This window comes from Macrobrachium rosenbergii, chromosome 22 (assembly GCF_040412425.1).
Source record: "Macrobrachium rosenbergii isolate ZJJX-2024 chromosome 22, ASM4041242v1, whole genome shotgun sequence".
Classification (NCBI taxonomy): Eukaryota; Metazoa; Arthropoda; class Malacostraca; order Decapoda; family Palaemonidae; genus Macrobrachium; species Macrobrachium rosenbergii.
The window spans coordinates 29,395,891-29,411,063 of NC_089762.1; the positions used below are offsets into that span (position 1 = coordinate 29,395,891).

The 15,173-nt window shown below is 34.5% G+C and overlaps 1 protein-coding gene and 1 long non-coding RNA gene across 2 annotated transcripts in view; one reads left to right on the forward strand and one right to left on the reverse strand.

Moving 5' to 3' along the window:
* Positions 1-15,173, reverse strand: part of LOC136850697 (uncharacterized) — a 553,838-nt gene that overhangs the window by 263,133 nt on the left and 275,532 nt on the right. The gene's annotated exons all lie outside the window — the stretch shown is intronic.
* The window catches only part of LOC136850689 (uncharacterized), a 54,503-nt gene that overhangs the window by 30,915 nt on the left and 8,415 nt on the right, over positions 1-15,173 (forward strand). The window contains exons 2-3 of the mRNA XM_067124500.1: positions 6,144-6,286; positions 14,157-14,237. Of these exons, the coding sequence (XP_066980601.1) occupies positions 6,144-6,286; positions 14,157-14,237 (224 nt within the window). The remainder of the gene's footprint in view (positions 1-6,143; positions 6,287-14,156; positions 14,238-15,173) is intronic.

Genomic DNA, 15,173 nt, shown 5'->3' on the forward strand with positions numbered 1-15,173 from the left:
TACCGAAGTGTGGAAGTTATTTCTTCCTCGCACGGATCAACGTTCCTATGGCACAAGAGTCCCTGACATATTTATATGAATGAGATTCTAATAATCGAATCACCAAATGGAAAAAAAATTTATTTCTATGTCCATAATGCCAAGGAATACAGTATATAGGTTGTTATCAATCTCAATGTACAAAAAGTTATCATCGAACCAGAGGCCATTAACTTATTAAAATGGCCGAAGAAACCCTGGTGTGTTAACTTAAAAAAAAAAAACCCTGGGGCGGGGCACAAAAACATAATCTATTTTTATCTTCAGAGGTCACTAAGCCTCAAAATCTTTCACTGTTCAAAAGGAGAATCACGGATTACTTCAGAGCAGAAACAGTCAGTTTAATATTCTTTTCCTTTCCTGGGTTGAATTAGGCAGATCTGGGTTGTTTACTGACTAAGTAGCTGCTCTTTATGCATACATACATATATCCCATATATAAGTAAAACCAGTAGAAAGTGAACGCATAAGAAAATATCTTTAGGTATAAATAATCTAAGTAGCTGCTCTCTAAGCATACATATATATCCCATATATAAACAAAACCAGTCATATATGAATACATAATAAAATAATTTCAGACAAAAAAATCAGCAAATAAAGTGTAATACAAAAGTGTTTTAAATCCGTTTGTAAAGCATAACTGTCACACAACAACGAAAATAAATAAAATTATTTCATGAACGTTTAACCTTTTTCAGCTATTCTCGTGACAGTAAAAATACCAAATCTTCATAAAAAAACTGAAAAATTATTACATCGTGAAAAAATTCATTTTTGCATACGATAATCCCATGAACATAATGTATCCCTCCTAGAATAGCGCCCTACGTATTCAGCAACAAGAAACGACAATAGAGTCTTAGAAGCGAGTTGGTTCTAATCTCACCTCCGTTATCACGAAGAGGGAGTATCAACTTTCTTTCCAAGGGTTACCGTTTTCTCTCTCTCCCCAAAAAGGACAAAGAAAACGGGGGCGAGGCTTTTTAATTAATTAACATAAATGCTCGCATTTCGGCCGCAAGAATGTTATTATCAGCGCTCTTAGCCTTTTGTCTGCAAATGAAAATGTCCGTCTGCCTGACTGCCAGTCGAGAAGAAAAAATAATGAAAGAAACACACCAATAAAAGGCAGCGCTTTTACGTTCTCTCTCTCTCTCTCTCTGAGATTACGTCTGCGGGAAGACCCATTCACATCTGAAGATTAAATACGAGTAATCATTCCCAACGCCTCATCGGGTGATGATTCTATAGACGTTCCATGAAAGGGGTCCTTCTAATCTTTCCCATCCTTAATACAAATGTTATTAACTCTTAAACTGCTAAGGCTTCGGTTCACCATAAGGATTCCCCACCTTCTTTATATGAAGAACGTGTAATTATTCCGTCACCGGGACAATTAGATATTTATGGATATACATAAATACTTATACACACCACACTATATATATATATATACTGTGTATATATATATATGTATATATATATACGTGTATTTATAAATACAAATATATATACTGTAAATACATACATACATATATATATATATATATATATATATATATATATATATATATATATATATATATTTTTATGTATATAGGTATATATATATATATATATATATATACGTGTATTTATAAATATATATATATATATATATATATATATATATATATATATATATATATACATATATATATATACATATCTACATAAATATATATATATATATATATATATATATATATATATATATATATATATAATTTGAAAAGCTTTATTTTAACAAAACCCTGTCTCTCCTTACAGGAGGTTGATCCAAAGAGTAAAACACAAGTCACTGTCACATTCGTATTCAAACTATTGCATCATGGATGAACACCCTGTGCAGAAAACTTCCTAAACATTAGCAGCTTTGTACATCTACACACAAGGTTCATCAGCAGTACACTGAACATTCTTTAACAGCACTGCAACAATCACGTCTATCTTGGACGCACTCTAAAACGCTTTCAGGGTATTGCGACCATTCCTTTCAAAAACATCTCTAATTCATTTACCCAACACATTCCAGATCTTGCTCTCGTCAATCTTACTAACCCATTTTAGAATAAAAAAAACTAATTTCACCAACCTATCGTCCTCCGTTCTTTCTGAATAGTCTGATGAATCTTGTCACTAACAAAACCCATTTGCCGCTTCTACATTGCTCCACATTTTTCACTCGGTCTATTTTACACCACATACAACGGCCACTCAATCCATCTCAACAGTTTCAACCAATCTTTTTATTTTTTTGTTTTCAAATTCAACATCCATAATTCACTTCCGTATAGTGTTGGCTCAACAATCCCTCTGTGCATTTGCACTCTATTACAAACAACCTGCTACCTTTCTTATCTCAAGTATTCTGTAATTCAACTTCTTTTGCATCCCACTCTCATTTGTTATATTTTACTCCTAGATACCTGTCCAGAACAACTGCTTCCATTCTTCATCCATCCAGACACACAAATTCCCATTAACAGGTTCCCTATACCTTGGGAATAACTTATATTGATCGGACTTGGGTTCGGTTCCTAGCCAGCTATCGTACATTATTTCCTTTGAGGGTGAGGGTGAGTGTAAGTTATTCCCAATGTAAAATGAATTCGATATCAAGAAATAAGTATATGTATAGGCATATATATGTATGTGTGTGTGTATATATATATATATATATATATATATATATATATATATATATATATATATATATATATTTTATATATACTATATATATATATATATATATATATATATATATATATTGATATATATATATACATATATATATATACGTACATATATACTGTATATATCTATATATACATATACGTCAACATATATATTGCAATATATATATATATATATATATATATATATATATACATATATATACATATATATATATCTATATATATATATATATATATATATATATATAAAAAAGAAAATAAAAATAAAAATTGAATAAAGTAAGAGCTGGTCGCTGCAAAACGCCTGAGTGACGAATTATGCTGGCTTACTCTAAGTAGGTTCAATGGGGCTAGGGTGGTCTCTAAATCCCAGTTCGCTATTATTGCAAAATAATTTTCAAATTAAGTTGAATCAGTCAACTGCAGCCAACTGAAGTATAGATTTAGTATTCTGTTACCTTTTATACTTGTGATTTCATGTGTCCTGTTTCATGCTCCTATGCTTCGACTACGATCTTATTTAATCTGCACCCTCAATAAACTCAGTTTCCCTAAATTTATGTTCTAAGGAAGTTTTTTGCCATTTGTTTTCAATAAACTGTTTTACTCTTTCTTTTAAAACCACGACTGATAATTTAATATGGGACAGAATGGTATTGGAATAACCACTCAATGATGCTTTCACCGACTTATTCAACATAACATGTACAAACACACACACACACGCACACAATCCCATCAATTGCTAGTGTCTTTCCATTCTTCCTCCTCTTTAACACTTCGTCACAACCGCAGCAGTCTCTTTCAGAAGCATTATCAAACTTGCAGTATTCCACTCCACTACTGTTTATTTACTTTAGCCTCTTTTCTTTCATCCACATTCAGATAAACTTCAAAACACTCACTCCTTTAACCCAGGATTGCATTCCATACAGACAGCATTTCGTCATTCACTTCCTCAATTCTTAAATCCATTTGCTCATTAACGGGCGTCTCTGCATTCACATCCCAGTAAAATAATGTTCAATCTCTGACAAATTTATTCTCATTTGCTCCTCTACTTTCATTCCTTACCTTATTTCATTCTTTGTCAATCCATCCTCCCGTATACCTGTACAAGACTTCCTTTTCTATAATGCGAGTGCACCTATAAATAATCTCTTCCTTAAATAAACCACTCATTTCCTCATTCTGTCTCTTACTACTTTTTTCTTTTCCTACCCTCTTACATGCTGGCAGTTAGTATGGTCAAATATTATGGCAGATTATTGCCATTTGGATTTCTAAAAACACGGACGGAATTCTCCTGTATTGCATTAAACGTTGGAAGGAATTCTGCGGCAATACATTTAAACGTGCTGTATTTATTAAGACAATAAACATAAATCTAAGGAAACTGAGGGTTGTGAGGGTGCAGATTAAGTGAGAACATGGTCGAATGCAGAACATGAAACAGGTTAAACACACTCAAGTATACACGGTAACAACTTACTAAATCTATCCTGCAGTTGGCTGCAATCAGCTGATTCACGTTTAATTTTAAAATTATTTCGCAAAAATGTCTAAATTTAATGCATTTTTTTTAAACTGCCAAATTCTTTTTCATTCTTTGTCTCTCTGCCAATGTTTTTCCCTTATTATTCAAATTCAAAATTTATTTTCGTCAAAAAAAAAATTCAAATTCAATTATCGATTAATTAGCATCATAATGAAGCAAGGTCAAATTTTAAAGAAAATATAAACATGTATAAATTTATTCACGTCATTTTTAAACGTTCGTTTGTAGTTGAAAACCCTGAAAGTCCTTTACCGTCTACAACAGTGGTTCTTAAACTTTTTTGCCTTGCGCCCCCTTCTGCATTATGTATAGACCCCACGCCCCCCTACCCCTGAAATTTTTGCCAACTATAATCTATAAACAATATGTTGTCTATTTGTATGCTATTATACTTATCATAACAATAAAAGACCATTCATAAACAAGATTTGAAATTAAAATTGACTTATATTTTGAATTTTTGGCATGTTTTGAGATAATGATTAGAAAATATATGGAAGCAGTGATAACGTTTTTGGCAATTTTGTAAGTAACATCACAAATTAAAAAAAATAATTGGCTCCATCTGGCAGCTCTGCCTGTGACCCCCTTGGAAGCTTCTGGCAGCCCCCTAGGGGGGCGCGCCCCCAATTTAAGAATCACTAGTCTACAATCATCGGGAACTTTCTTCGCAGGCTAACATGTCATTTATCCACAGCATTTTTAATTTCTCTTGATTTATCGTCCACTTGCTGTAGCTAGTTATTTTTATGTAGTCCTTTCACCTGCTCATCAAATTTCTGTAGTTTAAGCGTTAAAATCAAGAGGTGGACCCATTCAGACATAAAGCAGAAATCCCGCTTTCACTTTGACACTCAGAGATCAAATTATTCACAAAATCCTGAAAGCCTCACACAGCAGATCATTTAAAATCCCTCCCACCAGCATGGTAGTCATTAATTACATATGATTATCCATTCATAAAGTATACGCAGTCCGTTTGAACACGTAAGCTTATTATGCGCTTAATTCAACATACTGTACATGCATTTACTATTATATCGCATTTTGTGTTTTTCTATTGTGTCAAAGGTGACCGAGCTAAGCACATGTGAAATTTAATAGAACAGAATAGAATACAGAACTTAGGCAAAGGCCAAGCACTGGGACCTATGAGGTCATTCAGCGCTGAAACGGAAAACTGACAGTGAAAAAGTTTGAAAGGTGTAACGGGAGGAAAACGTCGCAGTTGCACTGTAAATCAACTATTAGGAGAGGGTGGAAAGTAAGATGGAAGAAAGAGAAAACGAACGGGGGTACAGTAAAAGGAATGAAAGGGGTTGCAGCTAGGGGCCGAGGAGGCACAGTAAAGAACTGTAAGTAATGCCTACAATGCACCGCATGAGGTACACTGACGGCACTAACCCACTGCGGGAGGAGATTTAATCACCTGCGCAAATTTAATCATTTCTTGCCAAAGAATTTTTCTACTAATTCTTTTAAAACTGAAAAAAGACATTGCAACAACAATGTTTATGAGCGACTAAACAAATAACATGGTTCACCACAGCTGAAGACACTGACACAGCGAACCTTTTTAACAGTTCATCTCAATGTGTATCTGTACCTGACGAGTAAGTAAAAATGACTTTTAAGACCGTGATTATATTACTCGGTCCAACTCAACGAACAAACTCACATAATAACAGTACAAAAAATCACCTATTTTCAAACACTTAATGAAACTAATTTACTGTATATATCATTACTCTACAGTTTACCTAAATGAAGTGTTAATTCTTCTTTTCTGTTTTGTTCCTCCGCAGATTCATGGTTGCCGGAGGAGCGCCAATTGTCGCTGCAGTGTCCTTCCCAGGAGCAGGAAATACCTGGCTCCGGTATATTACAGAAGCCCTCAGTGGGATCTTCACGGGTTCAGTTTACCACGACGAGACCCTGGCCCTCAAAGGTAAGTATTCATACGTACATACATACATACATTCATACATGTATATACATAGACAGTATGTATATAATATATATATATATATATCTATAAACATTACCCTTCGGGCATACTCTTTCTCTTTGACAATCGCCATTAAATTCCAATGAACAAGAAAAAGATAAAAATATGATGCAATGTTCAATTTATTAAATATTAAGCTGACGGCTGTTTCAGCCATTAAATTATGACTATCATCTGAGCTTATACTAAATATATAATGGCATGCAGTTCCACTGTATATTTAGTATAAACGCTGATAACACCCATAACTTGTAAGGCTGAAACTGATGTTTCTGGCTTTTCCTTCAGGACTTCAACCTTGGGAAGGAAGTATATGAGACTTTAGAAATATTGCCTTAAAGCAGCAGATGCTACTTGGGCATTGGCACTCCAGATTATATATATTTATACATACATACATACATACTGTACATATACATACATACATATATATATATATATATATATATATATATATATATATATATATATATATATATATATATATATATATATATATATATATATATATATATTTGTGTGTGTTTGTGTATATGTGTATATATATATAATATATATATATATATATATATATATATATATATATATATATATAAAATATATATTTACATGTATATATATACATGTACTGTACATCTAAAAGTGGCATGTTGGCTTTTTAAGTCTTATGAAATCTGCTCATAATTCTATCAATGTTTTCCTGTTCCAAGGGCAAAGTATACCTCAGTTTAACCAGACCACTGAGCTGATTAAGAGCTCTTCTAGGGCTGACCCGAAGGATTAGACTTATTTTACGTGGCTAAGAACCAATTGGTTGCTTAGCAACGGGACCTACAGCTTATTGTGGTGCAGCTAAACAGAGGATTGCAATATTCGCCATGTGTTATTGGCTGCAGTCATTATAAAACACCTGAACGTCATCTTTGTGCCCCTGGTCAAATTCGATAGTTCACAGTGTTCTCTTTAGGACATGAACAGAAAGATACCACTCGGAGCAGCATGAGCCGGAAATCGCTAACAGGTTAATTTTTGAACTTTTACAATCCATACACGTGGTATCAGAAGAGTACTGTTAATTAATTAAAAAAGAAAAATACAATTACATTTCGTATATTCCACAGTATTCGAGGGTGTCCTGTGGATGGAAATGTATATATAACAGAGTGCGTGATGTTGGAATATCAATTTCTGGGTTCAGTGGTGCAACTGACACCGACAAATGATCAAATGGTTTCAACTGTTCAACTGTGGATGATGCTACTGTTCCTCTGAGGAAGGCATCTAACCCTGACCTCTGGTTATATTGTTGAATGGCTCTCTAATTTTGGAAATACTAGAGGGGATATTGAAATGTTACTGAGATATTAGCAATTCCCTTCTGAAAAGTGATATACGTACACATATACTGTGTATCATATATATACTTATATTAATATACATATATATGTGTATATATAAAATATATATATTTATATTTATATACATATTTATATTTATATACATATATGTGTACATATATATATATTAAATATATATATATATATATATATATATATATATATATATATATATATATATATATATATACGTGTGTGTGTGTTGTGTTTGTATATATGTACATGTTTTATGTAGATTGGTTGCAAAAGAAAGGTCAGTGCCACAACAACGAGTTTAGTTAGGATAAAAACGTACAAAACCGGAATTAAAAGGAACCCGTTATGCTTATGGAAAAGATTAAAAACCGACATAAATTATTCAGGTAGTAGAGTAAAGCAAATGACAGAACTGGGTCACTACCGCACAATAAAATGATGGTAAGGGATAAATTAACTGAAACTGGCTTTTATACTGCAAGCTTTCCCAAGTGAGACAGATCAATGAACGCTAAAATTAGCATACACAGATAGTTAAAAGGAATGTCAGTTCCATTCAGCTAGGCCTTCAATCTCGTCAACACTTAAGAAAAAATGAAACAAAACCTGTAAACAAATGACTCGTGAAATGAAAAGATTGCGAAATAAAAAATCAACACTGCGACAGATTCAATTAAATGTTGTTTGTCAACACTGTAACTGGTTATACTTATTGTGAAACAAAGCAAGTTTTTTTTGCGTGACGGAAAAGGAGTTGGAAGTGTTACTTTATATGCACTAAAAGTTGTCTGAATTGCAAAATAATGTAATTGGATATATATATAATAGAGAAAACATAGACTATGCTCGCAATTGAGTCATTTACTCAAAAACACACGAACGGGAGAGAGATAGACAGAGAGATATACACACACAATGTAATATATATATATATATATATATATATATATATATATATATATATATATATATATATATACATATGTAATATATATACATATATACGTATATATATACACACACTGTACAGACATACATACATACACACATATATATATATATATATACATTTCTATATATATACATACATACATATATATATATATATATATATATATATATATATATATATATATATATATATCATCATATGGTGTAATCAAGTGAAGGAGGACTTGGAGAGGAAGTGTTTAGCAGAGAAAGATGGAAGAAACAGTGGGAAAAGTCGCATCACGACCACCGACCCGGTAGCTTATAGGGACGGCGTTGACGACGTTACTGGACAAGTTGACCAGAGATGTTGCTCGTCAGATACTGGTGTTCCTGTCTTCAAGTGAATTTCTATAACAAGCTGGTCCTTTTTTGTAAGGGCAGTATTTAGCAAAAGGAATGCTTTCACGTGCCGCCGCTTGTCATCCTACGGACCAAGGATAAATCAAAATGTTATTATCCTAATCCAAAGAACGTTACAGAAGAAAAAGATTTCTTACGCTATTTTGTCAAAGAAAAATATTTCTTCGGTGTTCATAATCCTTCAATGAACAAACTATGCTGTTCTGTTTCCTAAAACATTAGCCTCCAGGGTCTCTTGATAGTCATAATTAATCCCAAAATAATCACAAAGCAGTTAGGATATGAATTTAGGAAACAGGTATGGGTCAGACGGTGACAGGTCGGGTGAAAAAGGGGGCATAATTGAACAATTAAAAGGTACAGTTGAATGGCATCCAATTGTTTTTGAATGTCCTGACATGGGACCATCATTTGTGTAGTTCCAGGTCTAAGTTAATTCAGCAGCTTGCGTCTTAGTCCTCACCGATTTCCTTAGGGTTAAACCATTCTTTTACAGTTAACTCATTACAGCCTTACTTTCATTGTTGTCGGTTTGGATGTTTAAGCTGCACTTGCTAATGACCTTGCCTTCGTTGTAATTAAGGGAAATAATGGAAATTTTGTGTTTAGTAATAAAACTGGTTGTGTTCTATGCAGTCACAGCAAAATATTATATTTACTGCTTTTCTCTCTGGACGAAGATGTCGATCTTCTTTTGCCAGGCGCTGTTATTGTTCACGGCCTTCAAAATTAATTTCTCCCATTTTCTTCCACCCACACCATTTAGTCATCCATTCCTGCTATCCATTGTTGACTGGTGTATGTATGACATTCTTAATACACCAAGTGGATCTGCTCCTTTCCTTCTTGCACTCTATCATTCTCCATACACTGAATACAGAAATATGATGGGAAACGCCAACAAGAAATTTATTTCAGGAAACTCACAAAAATAAATGGGCAAAAGCTTTTCGTTAATGCGTATAAGCAAGTGAGAGAGAAACTTAAAATAAAAAGATAACGGATAATTCCTGACAAGATAAGACACCAGCAATAATACGACATTTTCAGTCCAGTTACAGTATTCCTTTTCTTGTTCTTCCTTTTACACTTCGTATCCTGCAGTTACAAGGACGCAGCGCATTACAACAGTCTTATCCCCTTGATAATGGAGCAACTTTATGAAGGAGGGGAAATTCACTCCAGTTTAGATTACGGTTGTAGCATTGCAGGAAACTAATTCATACCGGTGGGGAAGGGAGAGGGAGGAGTAGGGAAGGGAGAGGGAGGAGTAGGGAAGGGAGAGGAGGTGGAGGGAAGGGAGAGGGGGGAGTAGGGAAGGGAAAGGAGGAGGAGGGTAGGGAAAGGAGGAGGAGGCAAGGGAGATGGGAATGGGGAAGGAAGAGGGGGAGGAGGAATGGGAAAGGGAAGAGGAGGGAAGGGAGAGGGGAGGAGGGGGAGAGAGAGGGAGGAGGAAAGGGAGAAGGGAATGGGGAAGGAAGAGGGGGAGGAGGAAAGGGAGAGGGAGAGGAGGGAAGGCAGAGGAGAGGCGGGAAGGAAGAGGGGGGAGGGAAGGGAGAGGAGGAGGAGGGAAGGGAGATGGGAAAGGGGAAGGAAGAGGGGGGAGGAGGAAAGGGAGAGGGAAAGGAGGGAAGAGAGAGGGGGAGGAGGGAAGGGAGATGGGAAGGGGGAGGGGAGGAGGAAAGGGAGAGGGGGCGGAGGGAAGGAAGAGGGAAGGGGGAGGGAGAACGGCTCATTTCCTGAACATGAACGCCTGCAGGATGAGAAAGTACAAATGATATAAGGATTATTCCGTTTCTTAGGATCGTGAGAGAACCTGAACCTGAGTTCTTCGGGAGGAAATCGAAATAGTATTAAATTTTTCTATCTAACGTATTCAAGCAATATCATTAAATTTCTGTTTCTCTGACTGCATCATTTTCTGTGATATTCTTCATTTGATGTGATACTTATCAACGTGACCCAGTCAACTGAAACTAAATATCACTGATCCTTCAAAAAATATTATTACGAAAATAATCTGTTGAAAATATTTACTCCCATTGTTCTTTCATAAGTCATTTTTATTTCCTATGGAAAAAAATAACTCCAATAGTCGATGGGGAAGTTTGCTTTTTTCCTCTTTCCGGCTGTACTGGTCAGGAAATATTTAATGACTACAAAAAACATACTTTTCAAAGCTTCTATTAAAAACTGAAATTAGAAAAGCTACGAAGCAAACACTCGTGATAAAACTAGAACGATAACACGAAAACCTACAAACAGACTTGTATAGACACTATCCAAGATGCACCTTTAAAAAGCCAAACTGAAACAACATATCTTTGTTGGCCTAATGTTCACAAAAAAAAAACTGTAAATAGAAAACAAACATCACTCACCTCTCACAACACTTCACAAACAGTGAAACAACAAATCCTCGACTTCTATTCATTTACAGAAGAGCTACCGGAACAATAACGTTAATTAAAACATAAGCGATAAACAAAAGGTGGAAAAATGGGAAATATTCTTGGAGTTAATTGGAATTCCTGGTGAAAAAAAAAAACTGTCTGGTTGTTGGTCAAAACAACAAAGGAAAAAATAACTGGATGAATTATCGGTTTTTATTCGAAAAAAGCACTTCACGACAACAGCAGAAAGCAAGGAAGGACAGCTATTAAACGAACTAACCTGTGAACAAGAAGAATAAAAGATATTTTTATGACATACCTATATCAAGTAAGAGAAGAGCCCATCGCCGCCTTGCAACACATTACAGCACTAGGGTACTTATTCATCAACAAACGGATCTTTCCTAGACAGTGGCCCCCAAGGGTTTAAGCCGGTATGTATCCACCTTTGCGGCGTGTTTAGTACAAGCCCGTTGGGGATTCCCGTAAAAACATAAAAAAAAAAGACTGTGTATATCATAAAGATAATGACCCCAAGAAATATTAGTCCTGGATAACGATCCCCGAACTCTGTTGGCGGTCACTATCTAGGAAAGATCCCAGCAAACTGTAGTTGTCATATCTTCTAAGAAATAAGTAATTAAAGTGGACTGATTTAATCTTATGAAATTTATCCAGCCAAGCCAAGCACCGAGGCACTTTTAATCATTCTGCGTTTAAGACATGAAAACATGAGGTGGAATGGTTGGACAGCACGACAAAGAACCAGAAAATAAAGGCGATGAAGTACATGATTCTAAATGTGGAACTGGAGAAAACTCCACAGTTGCACTCGAAGTAATAGTTAGAGAGATTGGACGGCAAGACTGAGCACAAGAAGTGGGAATGGAGGTAAAGTAAAAGGCTAAAAAGTGGGTGGAGCTAGAGTACCGAAGGAACACTACAACACCCTTTAGTAATGCCTGCTGTCACCACGTGAGGTCCACTGACGATACTATATCCCTATGGAGCAATTGAAATGGAGCGAAAATATTTCCTAAAGTGTTGTATATAGTTAAATTCCGATATAAGCAACTGGTGTCACACTACAAACCTCTGGATGAAGGTTTTAGGCATCATGAGGAAAATACTGGGTGTACATAAACACCCAACTTATCAATAAAGTAAAATTTAAGAAAACCTGTAAACAACGAAAATACCATAACCTACCATATTATACCAGCAATGAATCACAAGTACTACAGAATAATCATGAACTTGAAAAGTTACGCACTAATAAACTGCTATTAATTTTGGTGATTCTACATGTGGTTTACACGGAGAGAGAGAGAGAGAGAGAGAGAGAGAGAGAGAGAGAGAGAGAGAGAGAGAGAGAGAGGGTTTCTAGCTCGTCTTAACGACCTAACTATCTGGCAGTAAAGTTCCACTAACAGTCCAAACCGCAAAGCGGGCCCCGTAATACAGGAAGCATTCTACTAAAATACACACACTTTGCACGAAATTTTCATAATATCCTCCTTTGGTGGGGAACTTTTTTGGCATGAATCTACATGATATTAACCTAAAATAAATCAACGCATACTGATATGCTAAGTAACTGTAAAAAAAACATTTATACAACGATCGTTTATGCGTGTTAATTCTGCAGCACTAAGTAACACTGTCGAGTAATTTTCATTTAATGACCCTCCCCAGGAAACTTTTACGCCTCGGTACTTTCCAGACAACGAGTTCTCAGTGAGTCCTTATGCTTCGATATTCTGTAGGCATGAACTTAATTAATAAATATAATCCTAATAAAAAATTTTATTTGTCCTAGAACTTGAGCAGCTGGCGGTAATTGTTAGAGAACTCCTTCTTGTAAGCAACTAGTGAGGAACACTTCCCAAACAAACTTTCAAATATTTATTTTCAGAAAGGAATGCGTATATTAGAAATAAAGTTGGCAATATGCTTATGAACCCAAAAGTAATAAGTAGAAGATAAATACCCATGTAACGTACATTCATAAAATATTTTGCATATATTCTTACCGCAAAAACGCTTCATGGACCTTCATGTTTCGCAAACATTTTACAAGATTTAGCTAAGATACTGTCTTATAACTTCTTAAGACAAAGCTTTAAAAGAAACGCCATTTACTCTAAAACAGTCTCCTCACGGTAAAATGACATTATTCATTCGTTAATTTAAAATGTATCACATAATGACTTTGTCACCACAGCTTTTAAATAGCTTTATTCCATTCTAGTAGATTATGAAAAATCCTAGGGACCTTAATAATATAAAAATAATAATAATAATAATAATAATAATAATAATAATAATAATAATAATAATAATAATAATAATAATAATAAATAATAATAATAATAATAATAATAATAATAATAATAATAATAATAATGCTTTCCAAGGATGTGAGTAGTTGGCGAAGAATACAGTTTTGTCGCTGTTATAGAACAGTAAAAGTTTAGCAGGCGTTCAAAAGCTCCCAGGAGTATCTTCAACACTGAAATTTTATTGAGCTGCAGAAATGACTACTGTGGATTCTATTTTTTCAATAATAATAATAACGACATTAAAACGATTTTTTTTGTAACGCACGCAAAAACAGAGAGAAAGTAACTATCGGTCTTGTAAATCCTCTAAAAAAAATGGAAAACTCATCTTCTGATTTCTTTCCTACAGGATTCTGGGGTGAGAGGGATGGCTACAGACAAGGAACAACAATAATACAAAAAACACACAGTTTTCCCCTTTTACCAGATGGTAAGTAGGCAGGAATAATTTTGTGCATTAATCTCCAATAATGCAAGACATAAGTTTATATAATTTTAAGACAGTAGTAAGGAGTACCTACTTAGAATATTTTACGACAGTACTAAGGAGTACCTACCTAAAATATTTTAAGACAGTACTAAGGAGTACCTGCCTAGAATATTTTAAGACAGTACTAAGGAGCACCTACCTAGAATGTTTTAAGACAGTGCTAAGTAGTACCTCCCTAGAATATTTTAAGACAGTACTAAGGAGTACCTGCCCAGAATATTTTAAGACAGTGCTAAGGAGTACCTACCTAGAATATTTTAAGACAGTACTAAGGAGTACCTACCTAAAATATTTTAAGACAGTACTAAGGAGTACCTGCCTAGAATATTCTAAGACAGGACTAAGGAGTGCCTATCTAGAATATTTTAAGACAGTACTATGGAGTACCTGCCTAGAATATTTTAGACAGTACTAAGGAGTACCTGCCTAGAATATTTTTATATCAGAAGGTAACTCAATTAAAAACCCCACTTACAATATCTATTTCTCAATTCATGTCCATAATTTTTTACATTTCTTTTGTAGGGGGACGCTAAAATTATCTTCCAGTAACTTGTTACGCATTGTTATTCTAAGAAATTGTGCATTAATCTCCAATATATTAAATATTTTTTAAGACACTACTAAGGAGTACCTGCCTACATTATTTTTATACAAAAAGTTAGCTAAATTAAAAACACTGCTTAAAATATCGACTTCTCAATTCATGTCATTCATTTTATTTTTTTTTTTTACATTTTTTATGAAGGGGTGCTAAAATTATCTGCCAAGAACGCGTTACTCATTGTTATTCTAAGAAAAAAAAAATTAGTCCTTGCGACGCTACGTTACGTAAACCAATAAATTTCTGCACCCATTAAGTCAGAAACATTGCTC